Source organism: Puntigrus tetrazona, unplaced genomic scaffold (genome assembly GCF_018831695.1).
Source record: "Puntigrus tetrazona isolate hp1 unplaced genomic scaffold, ASM1883169v1 S000000837, whole genome shotgun sequence".
NCBI classification, from domain to species: Eukaryota; Metazoa; Chordata; class Actinopteri; order Cypriniformes; family Cyprinidae; genus Puntigrus; species Puntigrus tetrazona.
This window is the reverse complement of record NW_025048437.1, coordinates 80,001-103,465: the sequence shown is the minus strand read 5'-3', so window position 1 is coordinate 103,465 and position 23,465 is coordinate 80,001. Positions and strand designations below refer to the sequence as shown.

Here is a 23,465-nt window from a genome sequence, read left to right as displayed (position 1 = left end):
TCGCGCTCACACACACACACGCTCACACACACACACACACACACACGCTCACACACACACACACACACACGCTCACACACACACGCTCACACACACACACGCTCACACACACACACACACACACACGCACACACGCACACACACACACGCTCACACACGCTCACACACACACGCTCACAGACACTCACACAGCTCACACACACGCTCACACACACGCTCACACACACGCTCACACACACACGCACACACACGCGCTCACACACACACACACACGCTCACACACACGCTCCTCACACACACACGCTCACACACACGCTCACACACACACGCTCACACACACACGCTCACACACACACACTGTAAACTCAAAATGCATGCATGTGTCTTCATTAAATCCCCCGATGTGTGAAAAAACAGTCACAAAGCAGGACAGTGAAGAAAATAGTGTTTCCAGACACGCTTTCAGTCAGTAGTGCACTTACAGCACGTTCATTCTGAGAGTAACATTCAGTGCGTCTCTGCACCAAACACACACTCGCTCTGAACACACACACACACACACACACACGCAGGAATCAGCTTCTTCACCGGGGTTCTCGTCTTGCTTTCCAGTACAAACGTCTAAACGGTCTTAAATCAGCACGCATCTACCCGAGAAGCAAAATAATGCACAGTAAGTCTAGTTTTTTGAGGAGTTTAGGATGTTAATCTGTTTCTGGTTTATGTTCCCTTTGAATGAAGAACTTCTTTTTTTAAGCATAAACTCGTCACCTCAATTCAAAAATGACGGTACTGGAAAACAGGACAAAAACGCCGAGTCAAAAAAAGATTTTTCGCAGTGCGCCTTGCATCAAAGAACAGAGCTTTTAAACTAGTCACATGACGCCAGGCATTTCCTGTCCTCATTGGCAGCATTTGCTCGGGTTAAAAACGAAACAAGAAGAAGAATAAAAACGCTGCGCTCGTCTGCTACCGCGCGCTGCGGCTGAACTGCTGAAGTTTGCGCAGCAGGATCTGCGTGAGGTCGAAGGTCATGAAGCTGATGCCGACGGCGATGGGCCCTTTGACCCAGTTCATGCTCAGGCCCTTGTAGAGGCCCCGGACGACGCCCTCCTCCGTCACGATCTCACGCATGGTGCCCGAGATGCTGCCGTAGGTGTGTCCGGTGACGCCCGCCGTCTGCATGCGTCTGCGCACCACGTCCAGCGGGTAAGAGGCCGACTGACCGATCAATCCTGCGCAGGCCCCGAACGCCAGCCGCTCGTACGAGAACGGCTGAGAGCGGCCCGTGTGCTCTGGAACGGATCCGAGAGAACTGGGTTATCGTTACAGCCCAAAAAAAACATCGTATGGTCACGTTTTATGAAGACATTTAATACATCTCCTACCATAAATATGATATGCATCGCTAAGAGCTTTATTATTTGTTTTTTTTGCACCAGATTTGCAAATAATCTCGGTCAAATATTGTCCACACATTAATGGAAAGATCATTTATTCAACTTTTTTTTTCTTTTTTTTTTTCCTGTGGTTCAAGGTCACATTTGTAGTTTATGAAAGCTTCATATTTTGGTTTTGTGAGTCCCCAACAAAAAGCTGACATGCAAGCAAGGTCATTTCTTTTATTTTCCTGTAATGTGCATTTTTCTCTCCGGTGATTGGTCGATTTCATTTAAAAGGTTAAATGGAAAAATGTTGCATGCTGTTTTACTACGATTCAGGATCGTTTCAGTCGTGTTGCCGTCTATGGAGGACGAACGAAGGTCTCACGGGTTTGGGACGACATGAAGGTGAGGAATTAATGCCAGGATTTTCCTTCTGGGGTGAGCTAGCCTTTAAAAGCAGAGTTTGTGAGCCGCCTAGTGGTGAAGATTCAATTTTTGCGCATTCAGAAAACGGGCGGCGATGCGCTTTACGGCTTGAGACTCGTTTTAAAAACGACTTTTCAGAGACAACAACTTTATACATGGTGCACTTTCAGATTTAAAACTTTGCGAAAGGTTATTAAAAACTAAAAAAAACAAAAAAAACAAAACATAATAGGTGCACTTTACACTTTATACTTATTTTATTTTTATACTTTGTACACTTTTTTATATATATTTTATATATATATATATATATATATATATATATATATATATATATATTATTGTTATTATATATATATATATATATATTTTTTTTTTATATATATATATTTTTTTATTATATATATATATATATATATATATATATATATATTCTTTTAATTTATATACATTATATATATATATATATAATATATATATATATATATATATATATATATATATATATATATATATATATATATATATATATATATATATATATATATTCTATTATATATATATATATATATATATATATATATATATATATATATATATATATATATATATATATATATATATATATATATATATATATATATATATATTTAATTATTTATATATATATATATTATATTTATTTTTTTTAAAAAGCATTTCACTGCATGTCGTACCATGTATGTATGTGTATGTGACCAATAAAATTTGAATTTGAATTTGAAATTTAACCCTTTCCCCGCCAGCGATTTTAAAGAAACAGGGAAGGGGTATAAAGTCTAATTGGTCGGTCTTTACCTGCGTGGAGTTTCTTGAGCGTCTCGTAGGTGAAGAAGCTGAGTCCTGCGTACGGCACGACGCCGAGGATTGTGGGAGTGAAGCCTCTGTAGAGCGTCTGCAGACCCTCCTCGCGAGAGATACGGACGAACACGTGCAGGATGTTACTGTACCTGACCACAAACAACATCACATCAACACTTCATCGCTTCTCTCCCAAGGTTTCAATAGGACAAAACAACAACAAATCTAAATGAATTCATCCCTTTTACAATGTTTGGTCGTCTTGGAAGGACCAGCATTTCCACAGCCCTGGAAAACCTGGATTTAGATTTTAAAATTGAGATTTCTAATAGTAACAGCACGGGCATTTTATACTCTCTTTTTTTTTCCAGTTATGTCAAGCTCTAAATTTTATCAAGTAGAAATTGAGTAAAAAAAAAAAAAAGTATTATTTATATACTATTATAATGGGTTTTAATATTTATATTATATATTTTAATATTTGAGTTTTTATTTTTTGGTAACATGTCATCTGTATTAGTTTTTGTTTTATTATTAACATTTTTATTTAGCTTTCATTTATTTTATTTACTCATTTGAACTGATTTTGAAAACCTAATTTTTTTTTCAAACTGATTTCAAATTCAGATTTTTTTCTTTAATTTCAGTTTCTCAAATTTGAATGGAATTAATTTATTCTGAATTTATTCTGAATATAATTTATCCTAATGCTATCAAACAATTAAATCGCATCTAAAATACATTTTTTATTGAAGTACATACACATATACATATATATACACTTTTTAATGCAATTTATCATTTAATTTATTAGGTTTAAGCTTTTCGTCTAATATTTATATCGTATGTTATTTCAGTTAATGTTTTCAGTTAACATCAAGCAAGTCCCAAACCTCTGAAAAGCCACCGACTGGTTAAAAAGCTTGCCTGAAGAAAATGTAATTATTTGAAATAGACCCCACTAATTTCTGAAAATAATCCCCCGGTTTAGTGTGTGAGACGATGCAGTCTTACATCTCTTTGGGAGTGACGGCCATGCGTGCTCGGACCATGTCCAGCGGATACGTGATCATAGCAGCCGTGGTTCCCGCCAGAGAACCGGCCAGCAGCCGCGGCACGGGCGGCAGAGCTCTGAAAAACAACATTTCACTTCGTTTCTAACGTGCGACTCGCTCCGGCTAAACAGACAAACGAGGGGTTTCTGAACCGATATGATAACGTGCAGGGTTCGAGCGGTTGCATTTATTTAAAAGTCCACCCCGATCGCGTTAAGGTTAATATAAATCGTGCACTGTCAGAATAAAAAGGATGCATTTTATGCACGGAGTTGTTAGCGGCAGTCCTTTGTGAAAATCAAACACGGTTTTACTAAAGTGACAACTAAAGCATTTGTAGATTTCCATGGTTACCAATAAACTTAACCATGCATACACAAAAATATAACCGAGTGAGTAGCAATTAAAAGATACTGAATGTTAAAATTAAATGCATCATTACCTATTTTACTCTTAGCAATTTCGTAATTTAATACATTTCATGATTTATAAAGTTTAGCTTAGAAGTATTTAATTTCAGTTTCTCAAATTTGAATGGAATTAATTTATTCTGAATTTATTCTGAATATAATTTATCCTAATGCTATCAAACAATTAAATCGCATCTAAAATATATTTTTATTGAAGTACATACATATATACATATATATACACTTTTTTTAATGCAATTTATCATTTAATTTATTAGGTTTAAGCTTTTATATATAATATTTATATATATATGTTATTTCAGTTAATGTTTTCAGTTAACATCAAGCAAGTCCCAAACCTCTGAAAAGCCACCGACTGGTTAAAAAGCTTGCCTGAAGAAAATGTAATTATTTATATATATATAAATAGATATATATATACTAATTTCTGAAAATAATAATATATATATTATATTTATATGTGTGTGAGACGATGCAGTCTTACATCTCTTTGGGAGTACGGCCATGCGTGCTCGGACCATGTCCAGCGGATATATATGTGATCATAGCAGCCGTGGTTCCCGCCAGAGAACCGCCAGCATATATATATGCAGAGCTCTGATATAAACAACATTTCACTTTCCCTAATATATATATATATATAAAACCTGGATTATATATATACGATATATATAACATATTTCGGCTAAACAGACAAACGAGGGTTTCTGAACCGATATATGATATATATATATACATATATGTTCGAGCGCGGTTGCATTTATTTAAAAGTCCACCCCGATCGCGTTAAGGTTAATATAAATCGTGCACTGTCAGAATAAAAAGGATGCATTTTATGCACGGAGTTGTTAGCGGCAGTCCTTTGTGAAAATCAAACACAGTTTTACTAAAGTGACAACTAAAGCATTTGTAGATTTCCATATGATTACCAATAAACTTAACCATGCATACACAAAAATATAACCGAGTGAGTAGCAATTAAAAGATACTGAATGTTAAAATTAAATGCATCATTACCTATTTTACTCTTAGCAATTTCGTAATTTAATACATTTCATGATTTATAAAGTTTAGCTTAGAAGTATTGGTATCGGTATCAATACTGGTTTCAGTATTATACATAATAATTGATAAATATAATCGATTATTATATATATATCATATATATATATATATATATATATATATATATATATATATATATATATATATATATATATATATATATATATAATATAATTATTAGTATATATATATATATATATATATATATATATATATATATATATATTAAATATAAATAATACATGATAAATATACACAGTACACACACACACATAAATAGGTAATGATACACTTAATTTTTAACGTGCATAAAATGCAACCTTTTTATTCTGACAGTGTATGATTTATGTAAACGGAAACTTTTGAAGCGATCTCTTCAAACGTGAAGTCTATGCGAGGTGGAGCAGCGGAGAGAAAAATCCCACTCACTTGCCCTGGAAGCCGTAATACTGTCCCAGAATCCTCTTGTACTGTTCGTGAGCGCAGAACTGGATGGCAGCGTATGGAATAACACGCACCATGGTGGCCGAGTTCCCCCTCCACAGACTGAAGAAGCCGTCCTTCAGATACGTGCGGTAAATCAACCTGTACGCCTCCTGCAAACCAAGAAAACGACGCTTTCTGTGCTTGCCTGCGCACGCTAGGTCAGAGGAGCACCCGCACGGACGGAGAAAACACTCACCTTAGCGGAGAATCTGTTCGACGAGACTGAAATGAGAAGAGAAAGAGAAATACTTAGAGATCCAGTCGATTACAGCGGCTACCTAAGAGGTTTATTACTTTAAACACGATATCAGCTTGAAAATGTAAAGTTTCATTTCATTTTAGTGTGAAGACAGACACAGGAGACCCAGTATGAGTTAAAACATTTGTAAACTAATATCTTTTAACTATTTAATATGACTATACACTAATATTACTAATAATAAATTATTATAAATAAATGGTTTTATAATACATTTTAATTGAAAGATTTTATTTATTTATATATATATATATATATATATATATATATATATATATATATATATATATATATATATATATATATATATATATATATATATATATATATATATATATATATATATATATATATACACACACACTTTTATTCTTACTTTTATAATTTTATTGCTTCTATTTGTCTTTTTATAAATTTATTAGATTTATAAATTATTTTTATTTTAAATTTGGATATACTGAAATACTACTAATAATTTATTATTGTTACTGTTCCCATTTAAATATTATAGTATTCAATTACAAAAAAAATGAGAACTAAATATTTGTAAATAGCATTATTATTATTATTATTATTATTATTATTATTATTATTTCTACTACTACTACTACTACTTTGTGATACACACACACACTTTTTTGTGCTTTTATTCTATTTGTCTTTTTGTTGCAACATCCATAAATAGTTTTTATTTAAAATTTGGATATATTGAAATGCTACTAACAATTTATTATTGTTGCCATTTAAATATTATAGTAATAAATTACAAAAAATAAAGAAAACAGTATTTGTAAATAGCAATATTATTATTATTATTATTACTACTACTGTTGTGACACACACACACACACTTTTTTGTGCTTTTATTCTATTTTGTTTTTTTTTGGCAACATTCATAAATAGTTTTTAAAATGTGGATGTACTGAAATACTACTAACAATTTTTTATTGTTTCCATTTAAATATTATAGTACTAAATTACAAAAAATAAATAAAACTAAATACTTTTAAAACGCAATATTACTACTACTACTACTACTACTACTGCTGCTCTTGTGATAAGTTTGCATCCTAGTTCAGATCACAGGAACCGATCCGCTCACGCTTGACACTTGCTTTGCTAATCTGCACCTAATGCAATAACACCGAGACGTCTCCAGGCCCGCCCGACTGCTTACTAAACATTTACAGTGTTTGAGTCGGGTCGGGGGAAGGTTGCTCTTGCCTTGGAAGATGATCTTGGTTCGGTCCAGCGGGGCGACGGCCGTTTTGGCCACGGCTCCAGCGAACGCCCCCGAGAGCAGAGAGTTCAGGACCGAGCGTCCCTGTTTAAAGCCCTGGGCACACATCACACGTTAGTTCTGATTTCAAATGAAGACACGTCTTCTAACAGATAAGAGACACACCCGGCGTTAAAGCCGTAACGCGTCCAGGCACGAGCACATACTGTGCTTTCTGAGAAACACTCCAGCCTTCCCTCTAATCTTTATAAAGCATTCACACTTCTAATCTGTATCTTGACCTGGAAGACTGTCCACGACTGAAAACCACAGACCAGTCTTCAGTTTGAGAAGCCCTTAAATCACTTCGATGCACACGAGTTCGCCAAAAGTTAGTCAAAATATGAACGCCCTAAAAAAAAACATTTTCCTTAAGCAATTAAGATTTCTACATTTCCAAAGTTGCGCAATTTAGGGGTGGAAACGTGATTGTGATTTTTCTGATAAACATTTCAATTTAATTGATTTATAATAATAAAGTAATAAAAGAAATAAATAAATATATATATATATAAATTACTAAAGAATGTTTACAAACTTTACAAGCATCTCAGGTTTACTTTATTCATTTGATAATTTATAAATGTTGTGCTTGTACATCAATAATGTCAAAATAATAATAATAATAATTTTATTCATAAGATTTAATAGGATTAAATAAGACTTATTTAATAGTAGTAGTAATAATAATAATAATAATAACAATAATAATAATAATTTTATTCATAAGATTTAATAGGATTAAATAAGACTTATTTAATAGTAGTAGTAATAATAATAATAATAACAATAATAATAATTTTATTCATAAGATTTAATAGGATTAAATAAGATTTTTATTTAGTAGTAGTAGTAGTAATAATAATAATAATAATAATAATAAACAATAATAATAATTTTATTCATAAGATTTAATAGGATTAAACAAGATTTTTATTTAAAAGTAGTAGTAGTAATAATAATAATAATAATAATAATAATAATTTTATTCATAAGATTTAATAGGATTAAATAAGATTTTTATTTAGTAGTAGTAATAATAATAATAATAATAATAATAATAATATCACTATTATTGAATAAAAATAAATCAGAAATATTACTATATAATATTGTATTACAGGCCTTCCGATTTAATAATCAAACTAGATTACAATTTCGGTTTTATTTCTATTCTTTGTATAGACTTTATCCAGACACATATTCTCACTAAACCCTAAAATGATGAGCTTTACTATAATTATATCACACGAGGAAATTCATACTAACTATAATAACAGCTCACTGGAATAGACACGGACTCTTATTCTAATTTTAAAAGTTTGACATTATTTTGTGCTTCAAATCCATCCCACGCATCCTCGAAATCATTCAACTAAGAATAGAACGAAAATACTGTATTTCAGCACAACACTTAGTGATCAAGTATGCAGTAATGTTGAAGAGGTGCAGAAATGATAATACTCTCACGTGTCTTATTGTCATTATAACACAGTCACTACGTAATACAGATATACAGTAAAAGACACTAATTTCCTTTTAAAAATTAATTGCGATATGTTAAAAGCACACCAGCTTCCCGGATTATTATAAATCTGTCAAAACAAAACCCTAAATGAACATTTTAATTTCTTGAAATAAATTAAAATGTTAAAATTTGCAAACTTTTATTAGTTGCTGCGAATCATTTTTTCAGTTTAATTTTAACTTGATGCACTAAATCAGCTAAAACTAAAGAAAAAAAAACTAAAAACGAAAAAAATAAATATTGTTAAAATTAAACTAAAAAATAAAATATAGAAAATATACTAAAAAATATATATAAAAAAAAATTACAATTTTTTATACTACTTAATGCACACCTATTCTAATAATTAATCGGCTTGTTGTCAGTTATTCCTTAAATATAATATTAAAGCATACGCTACAGCAGAATTAATAAATACTAATCAGGAAAAATACTAAAGACATTTAGAGACATTTGATCCCAAGATCACTGAGGAAAAACTGAACCCATGACTCAGCCTGGAAATGAGATCACAAGGCCAGCGTTTTCCACTGATGCAATGGTAAACAGATAAAATGGTTTTTTATCTTCCGAGCATGCCATCTTGATCCGATCTGTGAGTAATGCACTGGTAATTTGACTTCCTGTAGACTGGAAACACCGAGACGCTTCCCAAACACTGGGCTTCTGTTCTTCCTGCTGCGTGAGTCCAGCCTAACCTCACAAACCGGTTTTTCCATCTGCATTCTTTACCGGCGCCGATGTGTGCAATTACTTACAAAGAAACACAATCATCATTTATCCGACCTCAAGTCATACCCAGATGATTCACAAAAGAGCTTTATGCTGCTTTTAGAATAACGTGAAGGTGAGTAAATAGCGACAGGATTTCATTTCAAACTTGGCGCGACCTAATTGGCTGTTCTCCGCAGGGGGCGGGTTCAGAAGGGAGCATTCTCACCTCTGATTGGCTGGAGGCGGGGCGTGGCAGCACTTCGCCCTTGGCCAGCGCCCCCTGGTGTTCTGCGTTGCCCATTCCAACTTGATCCATTCATACACGCCAGCGCACACGGGGCTCCCGGCCCGACACGCAAACACACACGCGCTCGAAGCAAACCTGGAAGCACAAGAGAGAGACATCAGAAAGCGACACCGTATCATATAACGCTGCCAAACACATCATAGAGCTATTTTAAAATCTGCAAAGACGACTTCTTGATAAGAGATGGACCTCACAAAACATGTCAAGAGCAAGTCAAGCTCCTATTTCATGAAGAAAGGAAAAAATAACTCAACATATATATTAGCAAAATCAAACGTTTTTATTTATGCAAAAAAAAATATATATATATATATATTATTATTATTATTATTAATATATATATATATATATATATATATATATATATATATATATATATATATATATTATTATTATTATTATTAATATATATATATATATATATATATATATATAGTGCATATTTTGAAATTATTTACATGTACATATTTATATTAATATAAACTTATATATCATTTTAATTATATTTAATATACAAACATGTTTTTTTCTTAAATACATGCATGAATGTGTATTTATATACACATAAAAAACACACACATTAAACGTAAACAAACTTTTATTTATATATCTGGAAGTGTTTTTTGTTTGTTTTTGCATGACGAAATTAAGGCTTTTATTTAGATTTTTCGCATTGTGACATTATTTTTAAAACATTACATTTAAAATAAATAAACACCCAATAAAATAATGAGAATTATGTGTTTAATTCCCCTGCAAACGTAATGCACAATGAAACTAACTTTACTTTTTTTTGTTTAGTTTCATTTAACATTATCAATTTCCGTTTGACTAAATGTTTGTTTTTTTGTCGTTTTAGTCTACTAGGTTTCATTAGCCTAATCAGTTTTATTAAATTAATTTCCGTTTTAGTTATTTTAGTAAATAAAATTTAAATAAGTCAAATCAAATAAGTTATAATTTAATGCGTGATATTTAACTTAACATTTATTTAGTTTCAAGTAACATTTGTAGTATTAGTTTTAGCTAACTATAATGAACCTATTTACAATAAAGTGATACATGTTTATGCATTTTATTAGTTAATAATAAAGCATGTTAGTTTACAAACAAAAACAACTTTTGATCTTAAACTATGTATTATTAATCAAATTAACGTCAAGTAATGCACGGTTTATTTTGAGCTCATTTTAAGTAATACAATGTTAACAAATGACATTTTATTGTAAAGTGTTACAAACAAACAGCAAACCTTGATTTTGAAGTGAAATAATTCTGTTAGATTTACACAGGCTCCTCCCCCTGCACGTCTGGATGATTTTCATCACCGTCGACAGCAAATACCGAATCAATCTAACAGTTGTGATGAAATTAAATTCATGCACGCATACGAATCAGGACAGAGGAGCTGATCTGTGGATGCACGGCCGGATCAAATAACATCTGAAAGTGTCACACAGATGCACCTCTAATAATAGCACAAACGCTGAATTATTCAGGGTCCTGGCGGCCTGTGATATGAACAAGGCCTGAGCAACACTGCCCGATATAGCATGCAGCTTCATGGAGTTCTCTAAATATATAACGCAAACATCATTTATTTCACTGTTAGCAGGACCGTCATAAAATCAGCAAGAAAGAAATCCAGCGGGCAAAAAAAAAAAAAAAAAAAAACAAGCTGTTGTGGGAAAATTCAGTTCAAAATATGCCCGACAGTGTCAAATTAAAACGATTAATAATCCTTTTTGGGAGATGTGATAAATCCGACGCGTCTGGTGAAAAGCAAGCTTCGAAAACTCAAAGGAAAATTAGAAATAAACTGAAGCCACTGATCTAAAATATTATTTATAGATCAGTGGTTGAAGTAATAAAATTGCTACAACTGAAATATTAATAAATTGAAATGAAAATGTAATTGTAAAAAAAATTATGAAAACGCTAAACAAAAATCCGACTTGAAGTAAAGGACTGAAAACTACTAACGCGCTTTTAAGAGTTGTGTCCGTTAGCATTAATGTAAACAGTTGCTTTCTGTAATCAGGAAACACTCACAAATAAATGCTATAAAAGATTTAACATTGTTAGTTCATGCTAACATTAACAACTGAGACATTGGATGAGTTAGAAATAAACTAAAACTAATGCATACACGTGTGTGTGTGTGTGTGTGTGTGTGTGTGTGTGTGTATATGCGTGTCTAATATATATATATAAAAAAAAATTATATATATATATATATATATATATATATATATATATATATATATATATATATATATATATATATAGAAATATGTAAATAAATATTTATAAATAAATAGAAATGTATAAATATATAAATAAATAGAAATGTATATATATATATATATATATATAAATATATATAAATAAATATAAATATATATATATATATATATATATATATATATATATATATATATATATATAAATATATATAAATATATATAAATAAATAGAAATATATATAAATAAATAGAAATATATAATATATATATATATATATATATATATATAAATAGAAATATATATATATATATATATATATAAATATAAATGTATAAATATATAAATATAATATATAATAATATATATATATATATATATATATATATATATATATATATATATATATATATATATATATAAATATATATATATATATATAGACATAAACAACAAAACTTTAATAAATAATACAAACTAAAAATAAAGCTAAAGGGACACTTCACCCATTTTTGTCTTTTCACTATTGAAGTCAATGGGTACCGTCAACGGTTTGGTTTGCAACATCCTTCCGAATACTTCTATCGAGTTAGAAAGTAACTCATACGGCTTTGGAACAACACACACGAGGGCGAGGGGACGACGGGGTTTTTATTTTTGGGTGAACCGTCCCTTTTAAATCTGAACTACTCGCTAACCTGAGCTCTATTCTCAGCGGTGGAGGTGAACGAGGCTCAGTGGGGGAAAGGTCCTTCGGGGCGAGCACACATTCAGCACATTCAAACCCTTCAGACCCTCAAAGGCCCGCCGGCGCACAACCTTGAAACGCATGTGACGCACTCGGTCACCCTAATCCTGAGACTTCGGTGACTCGCTAACCCTCGTTCAGTAATTTATGATTAGGCTCTTAACAGCTTTTAAACCCTGGGTTAAGCAACGCTTCACGGCTGGGATTTTCATGCATTTTAATCTTCTTCGGGAAACTAACATGGCTTTCGGGGTTTCACAATGTTCAAGCAGGTCGCTGAAAAAAAACATTTTCACTCAGAAATGAATATAAATTTAAAAAATACTTGCAAATAAAAGACAAGCATTACACTGAATTTTAAACTAGAAAGACCTACATTGATTTAAAAAAACATTTTATGGTAGGTTAATAAATGCTATATAAATCTGCTCATAGTTAGTTCATGCGAAAGATAAAATATTGTAAATATACCTCGATATAATTATATAAACTTGATAAATATTTTTTTTTAAATGATAAAAATGATACTGAAATTGCCTGAAGTTAAAAAAAAAAAAAAAAAAAAAAAAAATACAACTGACAACCTAAAAGTAAAGTTAAAAATTAAAATTAAAGCCATTTTTTTACTTTTTACTACCGTCAACAATCGGATTTCTTGCATCTTTATTTGACTCTCTAACTCTAGCACTCTCTCTTATAATTATAATCTCTAAAAAAGGTGGGATTTTCATTTATGAAATGCATTTGAACCTTCAGGAAACTAATCTCAGTTTCAGTGTTTCACAATGTTTACACACCGAGGAAAAAAAAGCGTGCTATAAATGTCTAAAACATAAAAAAGAAACGGCAAGGACTCCACCGAACTGAATGTAGAAAGCCTGAAAATGTATTTTACTGATCTTTGTTGCACTTACAACTCCACACTTTATCCGGGGGTAAAATTATTAAAAGATTAACTTGTTAACCCAGGGTTTAAAATGACACGGGTTAAGGAGTTTCAAGTGTGAAAGGGTTGATTAAATCACCAAGGCGACTAAGAGCAGGATCTGTTCCCCATTGAGTTCCAGTAATTTGGCACCGTTTCCAAAGCTTTGCTCCTGCTCCGTCTGCCTCGCTCTTTCTCAGTCTTTTATGCTCCCTCCGAATCCGATGACAGATCCGCTGAAAGCCTTTTGTGATTCGCGAGGGGCAGAAATACCAAAAAAAACAACAGCGGCAAACAAGGGGTGACCGTATAAACACAAAACCAAAGTTTACGTGCCAAGACAGGCTGGAAATGTGACATACTGCAAGGCTTTTCAATCAAGAAGCCACTAAATATAATCACCCTTGTGCCAATCCTAAAATTAAAAAATTATTTCCATGTCTAAAGACCCACTTTATACAGTATAAAATTATTTATCACGTGCAGAACGTTACATTTTTGATACATTATTTATTTACTTAATATAATTTAATTTTAATATAAAACACTCACTATTGTATTGTACTTATAGATTATGTTTAAAATTAATTTAGTCTATTTTTATTATTTTTGTACATTTTTTAGGCTTATATATGCATTTATTTTTATTTTTTTGCATTAAATACAACATACCTGCCAACAGAACATTAAAGCTAATTTATGCACCACACCAGATTCAAAAAGGTACATTTTTTATTACATTATTTATTTATTTGCTTAATGTTTTACAATTTGCTACATATAAAGTGTACTAATATTTTACTATTTGCTATATATAAAATTTACTTTAAAAAAACTCACTATAGTATTGTACTTGTAGATTAATTATTTATTTTTATATTTAATTTGGTCTATTTTTAACCATTATTAGGCATATATATATATATATATATATATATATATATATATATATATATATATATATATATATATATATATATATATATTTATTTATTGCATCAAATACATTAAAGAAGATTAAAGCTTATTTATGCAACACACCAGATTCATTTACAACCAAGGATTAAGACTGCCCATATAAATCTATCAAATATAAAACGCTTGTCAAGTTTTGGAAACGCCATGTTTGTTTACAATTGTTTATTTAGTGCAATCGTCCGTTATTAAATATTTACTCAGATGAACTCATGACACATTTCTCAATACCAGTATCAAAGTGCTTTAGCCTTTTAGCCTGTTAGCAAAACAACTGTTACGGCATTTCAACGGAGCTCTCGCTTACCTGCCTGACAGCACCTGTTGTGGCTCTCCGCGCAAAATCACGAGAAAAACACCGACTTTACCGGAACCTGACGACGATCTGCTCAACCGTCCCCCTAACGCCGCTCCGCTAAGCTCGCAGACAAACATACGATGAAGTGATAAAACTCCAGTCACCATCCACTTACATAAACAGCAGGCGGCCGGTCAGTCACCATCCGCGCTAAAAACCCCGCTCGCGTCAGACCAACGCGCGGCCGCAGGCGTCCGTTTCGCAGGAGAGCCGGCCAAAACGCATTTTATGCCACTTTCGCGGCGGCTGCTGCGACTTTGAGCCGCTTTACGTGCGCGCTTCGCTCGTGTGAGGCGCCGCTGTCACTGGCACGCGAGCGTTGAAGGGCGAGCCCCGGTGCATTGTGGGGGTTGTGGTCCTCTGCGGGAGCGCGCTTGACGTGGATAGGCTCGTTCGAGGGGCGTCGAGGGGAGTGGACGCTGGATGGGGTGGGGTTTGAAGTTTTTAGCCAGAATAAGCCAGAAATAGCGTTGAAAGGCGTTCGTTTCATTAAAGTATTACGCCTTTGGGCGCGATGTGATGATAACAGCAGGGTGCGCCATATAATCACGATGGCATCTGGTAATCAGATTATAACAATTATGACTATATGTTTATTTAGAAAATGCTGAAACACTACTAGTTTGCAGAAACTACCTAAAAACACGTATACATTATCAGTGTGTTATATTATATAGTATATAGAATATCACTGTTTTGCAATGCTTAAAAAAAACATACATATCTACATAAACACATGGTTTTAATGACATTGTCATTTTTGTAAATGTCGAATTGTTTCTATCAATAGTTCCGTTTATATATATCTCCTTTTTTGGCTAAAATGCATTTTAAAATGCAAAATCTGGCATTTTATTTAAACTAACATACGTTTAATTTTTTTTTACAATCTTTTTATATTCATATATATTTTTTAGCTCAGTTAAATGTTTATTTTAAGCAACAAAATAGTTCAATAATTCTTGGTTTTAAATACCATAGAGTACTTATTTAATACAACTACTGAACCATCTTACCTTTACTGAATTTTTTTTTTTTTAAAGTTATCAAAGCAATGATCATTTCTACCAAAATACTTGTTATTATAATTATTGTTACTACAATAAAATGTGCATGAACTTAAAACAATATATATATATATATATTTTTTTTTTTTTTTTATATATTATTAATTTTTTTTTTTATAAAGATATTAATTTATTTTGAGTTTTACATGACTAAAATAAAGTCTAGAGCTGCTTGATTCAATCACAAACACTATCAGTTCTAGTACAGAGCAGGTTTAATCAGGTCTTCAGCTGATATTGCAACACAGAAAACACTTGTGACTCTTTGTTTGGCTCATCTTGTGCGTTTGCATTTATAAAATAAAAAATAAACACCTTGGAATGTCAAAAGTAAGCATGAAATGCACTGCATACAACAGGCAGGGTGATGATCTTAAGATTAAATGTGTTATTAAGGGTAAAACGGCCACAGTGTGACAATCCAGCAATGCACTTCTGAATTAAGTACACTTGATTCTTAGTCAGCATCAGCTCAAATGAATCCAGACCAAGCAGTGGTCATTCACGGGTTAAAAAAAAAAAATTTACAAACTATAAATAATGACAACAAAACTAAAAAAAAACCTGAACATATCTACACTGTAAGCTGCAATGCATCCTTTGCATGAAGAGGTCAGACGCACTTCGGAAGATGTTTGATGGCATGCTATGGTATCATTTAACGGTGATTGTTTTGAGTTTACAGACGTTTGGCAGCGTCCATCAGTGACTCAGGCTTCCCTTCTTGCCCGTCCAGAGCTCCCGCAGCTCCACCTGGCAGCCGAGGTCTCTGAGAGCGGCTCGACCCACGTCTCCGCAGTCCCTGTGAGCCGCCAGAGCCTGCGAGATCAGCGCCTCGGCCCCCATCTCCAGGATCAGCTGGCTGAAGTCTCGGGTGCGGGCCACCAGGTTCCTCAGCAGCATGCACGACTGTTTCTGGAGCGGCGGGAGACGGGGAGAAACAACAGGCAAGACTGGAGTACTACTGGCTTTAGGTGCTTGTTCAGAAAACAAAAAGAGAACGGAAGTACAAAAGAAAGCAAAACAAAAAAACAGGGCTTGTGGAGAAGTGTTTCTTATGGAAGAGGATTAGGGGCAAATAATAATAATAAAATAAAAATAAAATAAAATAAATAAATAAATAAATAAATAAATATATATATATATATATATATATATATATATATATATATATATATATATATATATATATATATATATATATATATATATATTTTTTTTTTTTTTTTTTTTTTTTTTTATTATTATTATTTGCTTGAGTTGTTAAATTGCAAGAAAGAAGTCTATATAAATAATTAAATTAGAACAAAAGTTGTTACATTTAGACAAAAATGTCCAAATAAAATTGAGAATAAACATTAAATTATTAAAAAAAAAAAAAAAAAAAAAAAAAAAAAAGTAAATACTGAAAATGAAAAAACTCTCAAAAATGTTGAAAAACTTGAGGCATTAAATACTGAGGGGACAAAAAAAAAAAAACAAGACTTAAAAAAATTAAATAAAAAAATGAAAATTACATACAATAATAATAATAATAATAATAATAATAATAAGAAGAAGAAGAAGAAGAAGAAGAAGAAGAGGAGGACAGGAATTTTAAGAAAATACGTTTTATTTAATCATATCACTCTTAAGCTAGTGTTCTTTTAGTGTAATAAAAATATTGTTTGTTTCATTTTGAAAATATTATAAATATTATATTATAAAGTTTTATTTTATATTTTCTATTGGTTTTAATACTTTTGTTGTGTCGTGTCATCATTTTTATTCCTTTTCTTAAATATATTTGTATTTAATTTATTAGTTTTAGATTTTTAGTACTTAAAGATGAATGAAAACAAGAAATATTGCTATAGCGGAGAGACATAGAAATCGTCTTTCATCATTTGTTTGGCAGTTAAATAATTTATTTTTTATTTTGTTAAAAGTTAAGATAGTTACGTTAATAAAATAGTAAAAACATTTGTCGCTCAAAATTAAGTTTTATTTTATTTCTTAACTATAATAATCAGCACCAAGGATTCACCAATAAAATGAATGGAAACAAATAAAACAGAGCGTATCAAAACAAAGAATGCACTTTTAAATGAAATGATTTTTTTGGATTAGTTAAAGGCTTGTTTCACAATAAGGACCGATGTGGATATTGTTTCTATGCATTAAGAGCAAAATGAGATGCATTTTCATCTAGTATCGGATGGCATAAAGGCATGAAGGAGTTCTGCAGCTGCACTTGTGAAAACTTTGCGGCGCTAGTAACACCAAGCTTTGGATAAAGCACCTGCTAATGCCTTTACCTGCACATTAACTTCAGCCGGATGAGTCTTCATGGCCTGCAGGGCCTCCAGCGCTCCGCCGCACTCCATGATGACCTTACAGTTGTTGGGTTTGCGTAGAGCGAGGACACAGAGCGCTGCACATCCCTGCTCACACACCTGAACCGCAGAGAAACACACAGCAAAAACAAAACACATTCAAATAAGAATAATTTTAAATGAATGTATTTTAAATGAAATAAATGCAGCCTTGTTGTTTTAATAATAAAACACTAGTGTATATAATTAAAATGTAAATATTATAATTAACAACTAATCACTACAAACTATGTTTCATGCATTGTCTTTGTGCAAACTAGACTTTTTACATATTTAAAAAAAATTTACATATTTACATTATCCATTATTAGCCATTATTTACATATCACTTTATAACACTATATTTAATACTTATTTATATATTTATTAGTGCTGTCTAACAATTAATCACATCCAAAATACATCGTTTATATTTATTATGTCTATATAAATACACACATATGATTGTATATATTTAGAAGAAAAATGTGTGTGTGATGTGATATCTATCTTTCTATCTATCTATCTATCTATATCTATATCTATCTATATATCTATATATCTATATAGATACACGATCACCTCACTACACACCAGTCACAGCACCGGGACGCCGCACTCATTGTGCTGGGGGATTTTAACAGTGCAAACCTCAAGCGCGCACTGCCGAACTTTCACCAGCACATCACCTGCCCCACCAGGGGCGAAAGGACACTGGATCACTGCTACACACCCTTCAGAGACAGCTACCAGGCAAAATCATGCCCGCCGTTTGGTAAATCGGACCATGCCGCCATTTTCCTCGTACCTGTTTACAAACAGAGGCTGAAACAGGAAGCCCCGGTACAGAGGGAGGTGTCACGCTGGTCTGACCAATCGGTGGCCGCTCTGCAGGACGCTTTGGATGACGCAGACTGGGCCATGTTCAGGTGTAGCTCCGAGGGCGTCAACGTGTTCCGCGAAGCGGTGGTGGGATTCATCGGAAACTAGCGGATGACACGGTAGAAAACCCGTCATCAGGGCGTTTCCCAACCAGAAGTCGTGGGTAGACAAAACTATCCGCGACTCTCTGAGATCCCGCTCCGCAGCCTATAATACGGGGATTGTCAACGGGGATATGTCTGAATACAAGGCTGCGTCGTACAGCGTGCACAAAGCGGTAAAGGAGGCAAAGAGGCGCTACGGGAGGAAACTAGAGTCACAGTTTCAACACAAGTGACTCTAGGAGCCTGTGGCAGGGACTGAGAAACATCACGGACTATAAAACGCCAACCTCCAGAGTGGAGAGCGCGGATGCTTCTCTGGCAGACGAGCTAAACACCTTTTATGCTCGTTTCGAGGCTGCAGCTAATCACGCTAATCACGCTAAGCGCCGCTAGCGCATGATGAACAACACGCACGCGCCGAGAGAGCCGGAGAGGAAATCGCGTTCACCATTTCGAGCACGCACGTAAGGAGGGCATTCAGGAGAGTGAACACCAGGAAGGCAGCAGGACCTGACGCGGCATCACAGGTCGGGTTCTGAGAGCCTGTGCTGACCAGCTAGCACCGGTGTTCACTGAGATATTTAATCTCTCCCTGAAACAGTCTGTAGTCCCCTCGTGTTTCAAAGAGTCCATCATTGTTCCTGTGCCGAAGAAACCTCAACCATCTTGCCTTAATGATTACCGCCCTGTAGCTCTGACGTCTGTAGTGATGAAGTGCTTCGAGAGACTCGTCAGAGACTTCATCACCGCATCACTACCGGACACACTCGACCCACTACAGTTTGCTTACCGCCAAAACCGGTCTACGGAGGATGCCATCACACACCTCCTCCACACAACCACAAGCCACCTGGATTTTAGGAAAGGGAACTATGTGAAAATGCTGTTCGTGGACTATAGTTCAGCGTTCAACACCATAGTTCCCTCCACCTCGAAGTTGGAGGTCCTGGGACTCAGCCCATCCCTGCGTCACTGGATCACCAACTTCCTAACTGACAGACCACAAGCCGTACGGATGGGAAAACACACCTCATCCTCCCTCACTCTCAGCACTGGAGCCCCTCAGGGTTGTGTTCTGAGCCCCCTGCTGTACTCGCTGTACACACATGACTGTGTGGCCACTACAAACTCCACCACCATCATTAAATTTGCTGACGACACTGTCGTGGTGGGCCTGATCTCCAACAACGATGAGATGGCCTACCTTCAGGAGATCAACAACCTGGAGAGATGGTGTCAGGAGAACAATCTGCTCCTGAATGTCAGCAAAACAAAGGAGTTAATAGTGGACTTCAGCACGCAGAAGCAGGTGCGCCTTACCATCCCATCAAGATCGACGGGACCCCAGTGGAGAGAGTGGACAGTTCGGTACCTGGGTGTTCACATCACGCAGGACCTGTCTTGGTCCTGTCACATCAACACCCTGGTGAAGAAGGCCCGGCAGCGTCTATACCATCTGAGGCGCTTAAGGGACTTCAGACTCCCATCTCAGGTGCTCAGGAACTTTTACCTGCACCATCGAGAGTGTCCTGACGGGAAACATCACCTCCTGGTTCGGGAACAGCACCGTGCAGGACAGGCGAGCCCTTCAGAAGGTGGTGCGTTCAGCTGAGCTCCCTGTGCTGCAGCACATCTACAACAAGCGGTGCTGTACCAGGGCCAGGAAGATCGTGGAAGACCTCAGCCATCCCAACAATGGACTCTTTTTCTCTGCTGCGTTCAGGAAAGCGCTTTCGTTCCCTGAAGGCAAACACAGAGAGAATGAGGAGGAGCTTCTTCCCGCAGGCCATTCGGAGTCTGAACCAGAGAACACCCAGCACCTTATTACCGGGATTCCCATGTTCACCCCTCTTTCCCCAGATACTCGCCACTTACTTTGGACAATTGCACTAGCCACTTTTACATTTTACACTTATATTTTATATTCTACACTTATTTACATTTTATTTTTTAAACTTTGCACACTTTTTTTATACATATTTTTATACATTATTTTATATTTTATATTTATATATATTTAAATTCTGTTTTCTGTTTTCTATTTTTTTAATGCTGGACGGTTGTAAAAAACATTTCACTGCATGTCGTACCATGTATGTATGTGTATGTGAGAAATAAAATTTGAATTTGATTTGAATTTGATATATATATATATATATATAAAAAAACACACATACTGTATATACATATATACACGCATACATATACATATGTATACATATACATATATACATACATTTGTACATACACACACACCTCTTCAAAATATATACATGCATGTGTGTGTATAAAGTAAATATAATCCATGTTAATTCAGTATAAGGTTCAAAGGCAGCTCAGTAATTAGATTAAAAACTGAATACTTCTGAAAACACACCTGCGCATTGGCCATGTGACGGTTCATCGCCATAACGATAAGCTCCGCCCCTCCCGCGTTCACAATGGCATCTTTGACGTCGTCGTTTCCCGCGATGGCCTTCAGCCCGCCGAGCACCTGCTTCACCAGCTCCTGGAAGACGGAGAGTCCGTTTGAGTCGTTCACAGGAAACAGCGCCGAAGCTCTCACCGATCCAGAAGCTCACCTGACAATCCAGGCTGTCGGCCAGCAGCGTGATCATGAACTTCAGGCCCCCGAGGTCCACGATGTCCTGACAGAACTCGTTCCTCACGGCCAGGCGGGACAGAGTGGCACAGAGCTCGCTGAGCACCGCCGGGTTCTCCGGGTGAGCTGAAAACACACCGTCAGCGTCTCAGGGACAACTTAAGATTCATGCACGGGCTGAAAAGATGAATAAACGAGCTTTGCTGGAAAAAGACAAATGGCTGAGATGCAACTATTTGAACTTGGAATATGGAGGTAAAATTAACTTAATTATTGAGAAAAAAGTTGTCCAAATTAAGTTCTTAGCGATGCATGCTATTAATCGGAAATGTTTTAATATGGACGATAAGAAAATGTACAAAATATCTTCATGGAACATGATCTTTTCTTGGTGTACGAATGATTTTCTGATCCGTACAATGTATTGTCATCGATTTCAAAATTGAATTCATCACATTTTTACATTAGCATACTGTAAATTCTTATATATTACACCAGCATTATAACAACAACGTTGTAACTCATTCGCAACTTTTGCATTTAAAAATGTTGAATTTTTGTGAATGCATGTAATTTAGCGCAATTTTCACGAGCGACTAGGGCTGCACAATTACGACAAAAATCATAATTCCCATGAAATTGCAATTGCGATTATTAATTGCAATAAATACACTGATTTACACTATATATGGATGAATATATAAATGCAAAAATTGCTTAAATATATATTTTTGTATATATATAAATAAATATTATATATATATATATATATATATATATATATATAAATAATATAAATAAATATTATATATATATATATATATATATATATATAATAAATAATATAAATAAATATTATATATATATATATATATATATATATATATATATATATATATAAATAATATAAATAAATATTATATATATATATATATATATATATATATATATATATATATATATATATAAATAATATAAATAAATATTATATATATATATATATAATATTTATTTATATATATATATATATATATATATATATATATATATATATATATATATATATATATATATATATAATATAAATAAATATTATATATATATATATATATATATATATATATATATATATATATATATATATATATATATATATATATATATATATATATATGTGTGTGTGTGTGTGTGTGTGTGTTTGTATATGTCCATAGTACACACACGCGTTATATAAACTAAAACTTTAGTCGATAGATTTCTCTCGGCTCACCTTTAGCAGCTTCTACGATGACTTTCAGTCCGTTGTGCTCCAGCACGATCATCTTGGCGTGTTCGTGGGCGTGTCCGAAGGGCACACGCACGTCGTCGTCGAAGGTCATGACCCTCAGGGCGACGCAGGCCTCCCTCACGACCTCGGGGTGCTGGATGTGG

The 23,465-nt window shown here is 33.8% G+C and overlaps 2 protein-coding genes across 7 annotated transcripts in view; both read right to left on the bottom strand.

Moving 5' to 3' along the window:
* Window positions 1-460: 460 nt before the first annotated feature.
* slc25a42 (solute carrier family 25 member 42) lies at window positions 461-15,379 on the bottom strand. 4 transcript variants are annotated; one of them, XM_043233470.1, is made up of 8 exons: window positions 15,141-15,376; window positions 9,695-9,850; window positions 7,172-7,283; window positions 5,885-5,910; window positions 5,632-5,798; window positions 3,666-3,782; window positions 2,649-2,800; window positions 461-1,295 (listed from the first exon to the last, which is right to left on the bottom strand). In XM_043233470.1, exons 2-8 carry the CDS (start codon window positions 9,782-9,784, stop codon window positions 970-972), a joined length of 990 nt encoding a protein of 329 aa, XP_043089405.1. In that variant the 5' UTR covers window positions 9,785-9,850; window positions 15,141-15,376; the 3' UTR covers window positions 461-969. The 4 variants fall into 4 exon arrangements, with proteins under 4 accessions (XP_043089405.1, XP_043089406.1, XP_043089407.1 ...); XM_043233471.1 differs by lacking the exon at window positions 15,141-15,376 and adding an exon at window positions 14,975-15,122; XM_043233472.1 differs by lacking the exon at window positions 7,172-7,283 and having other exon boundaries at window positions 15,141-15,379.
* Window positions 15,380-16,289: 910 nt separating this feature from the next.
* The window catches only part of armc6 (armadillo repeat containing 6), a 12,377-nt gene continuing 5,201 nt past the window's right edge, over window positions 16,290-23,465 (bottom strand). For all 3 annotated transcript variants that reach the window (XM_043233493.1, XM_043233492.1, XM_043233494.1), the window contains exons 4-8: window positions 23,305-23,465; window positions 22,015-22,160; window positions 21,810-21,941; window positions 18,390-18,527; window positions 16,290-17,007 (exon numbers count right to left, since the gene is read on the bottom strand). The exon at window positions 23,305-23,465 is cut by the window's right edge and continues 407 nt beyond it. In XM_043233493.1, the coding sequence (XP_043089428.1) occupies window positions 16,795-17,007; window positions 18,390-18,527; window positions 21,810-21,941; window positions 22,015-22,160; window positions 23,305-23,465 (790 nt within the window). In that variant the 3' untranslated portion in view covers window positions 16,290-16,794. The remainder of the gene's footprint in view (window positions 17,008-18,389; window positions 18,528-21,809; window positions 21,942-22,014; window positions 22,161-23,304) is intronic.

Excerpts from the sequence above, each read along its gene's own strand:
- slc25a42 (XM_043233470.1), bottom strand. The coding sequence starts at position 9,784 with ATGGATCAAGTTGGAATGGGCAACGCAGAACACCAGGGGGCGCTGGCC. Across the intron at positions 7,284-9,694 it reads CCGCCTCCAGCCAATCAGAG|GGCTTTAAACAGGGACGCTC; the intron begins GTGAGAATGCTC and ends ATGTGTGCCCAG. Across the intron at positions 1,296-2,648 it reads GCTCAAGAAACTCCACGCAG|AGCACACGGGCCGCTCTCAG; the intron begins GTAAAGACCGAC and ends GATCCGTTCCAG.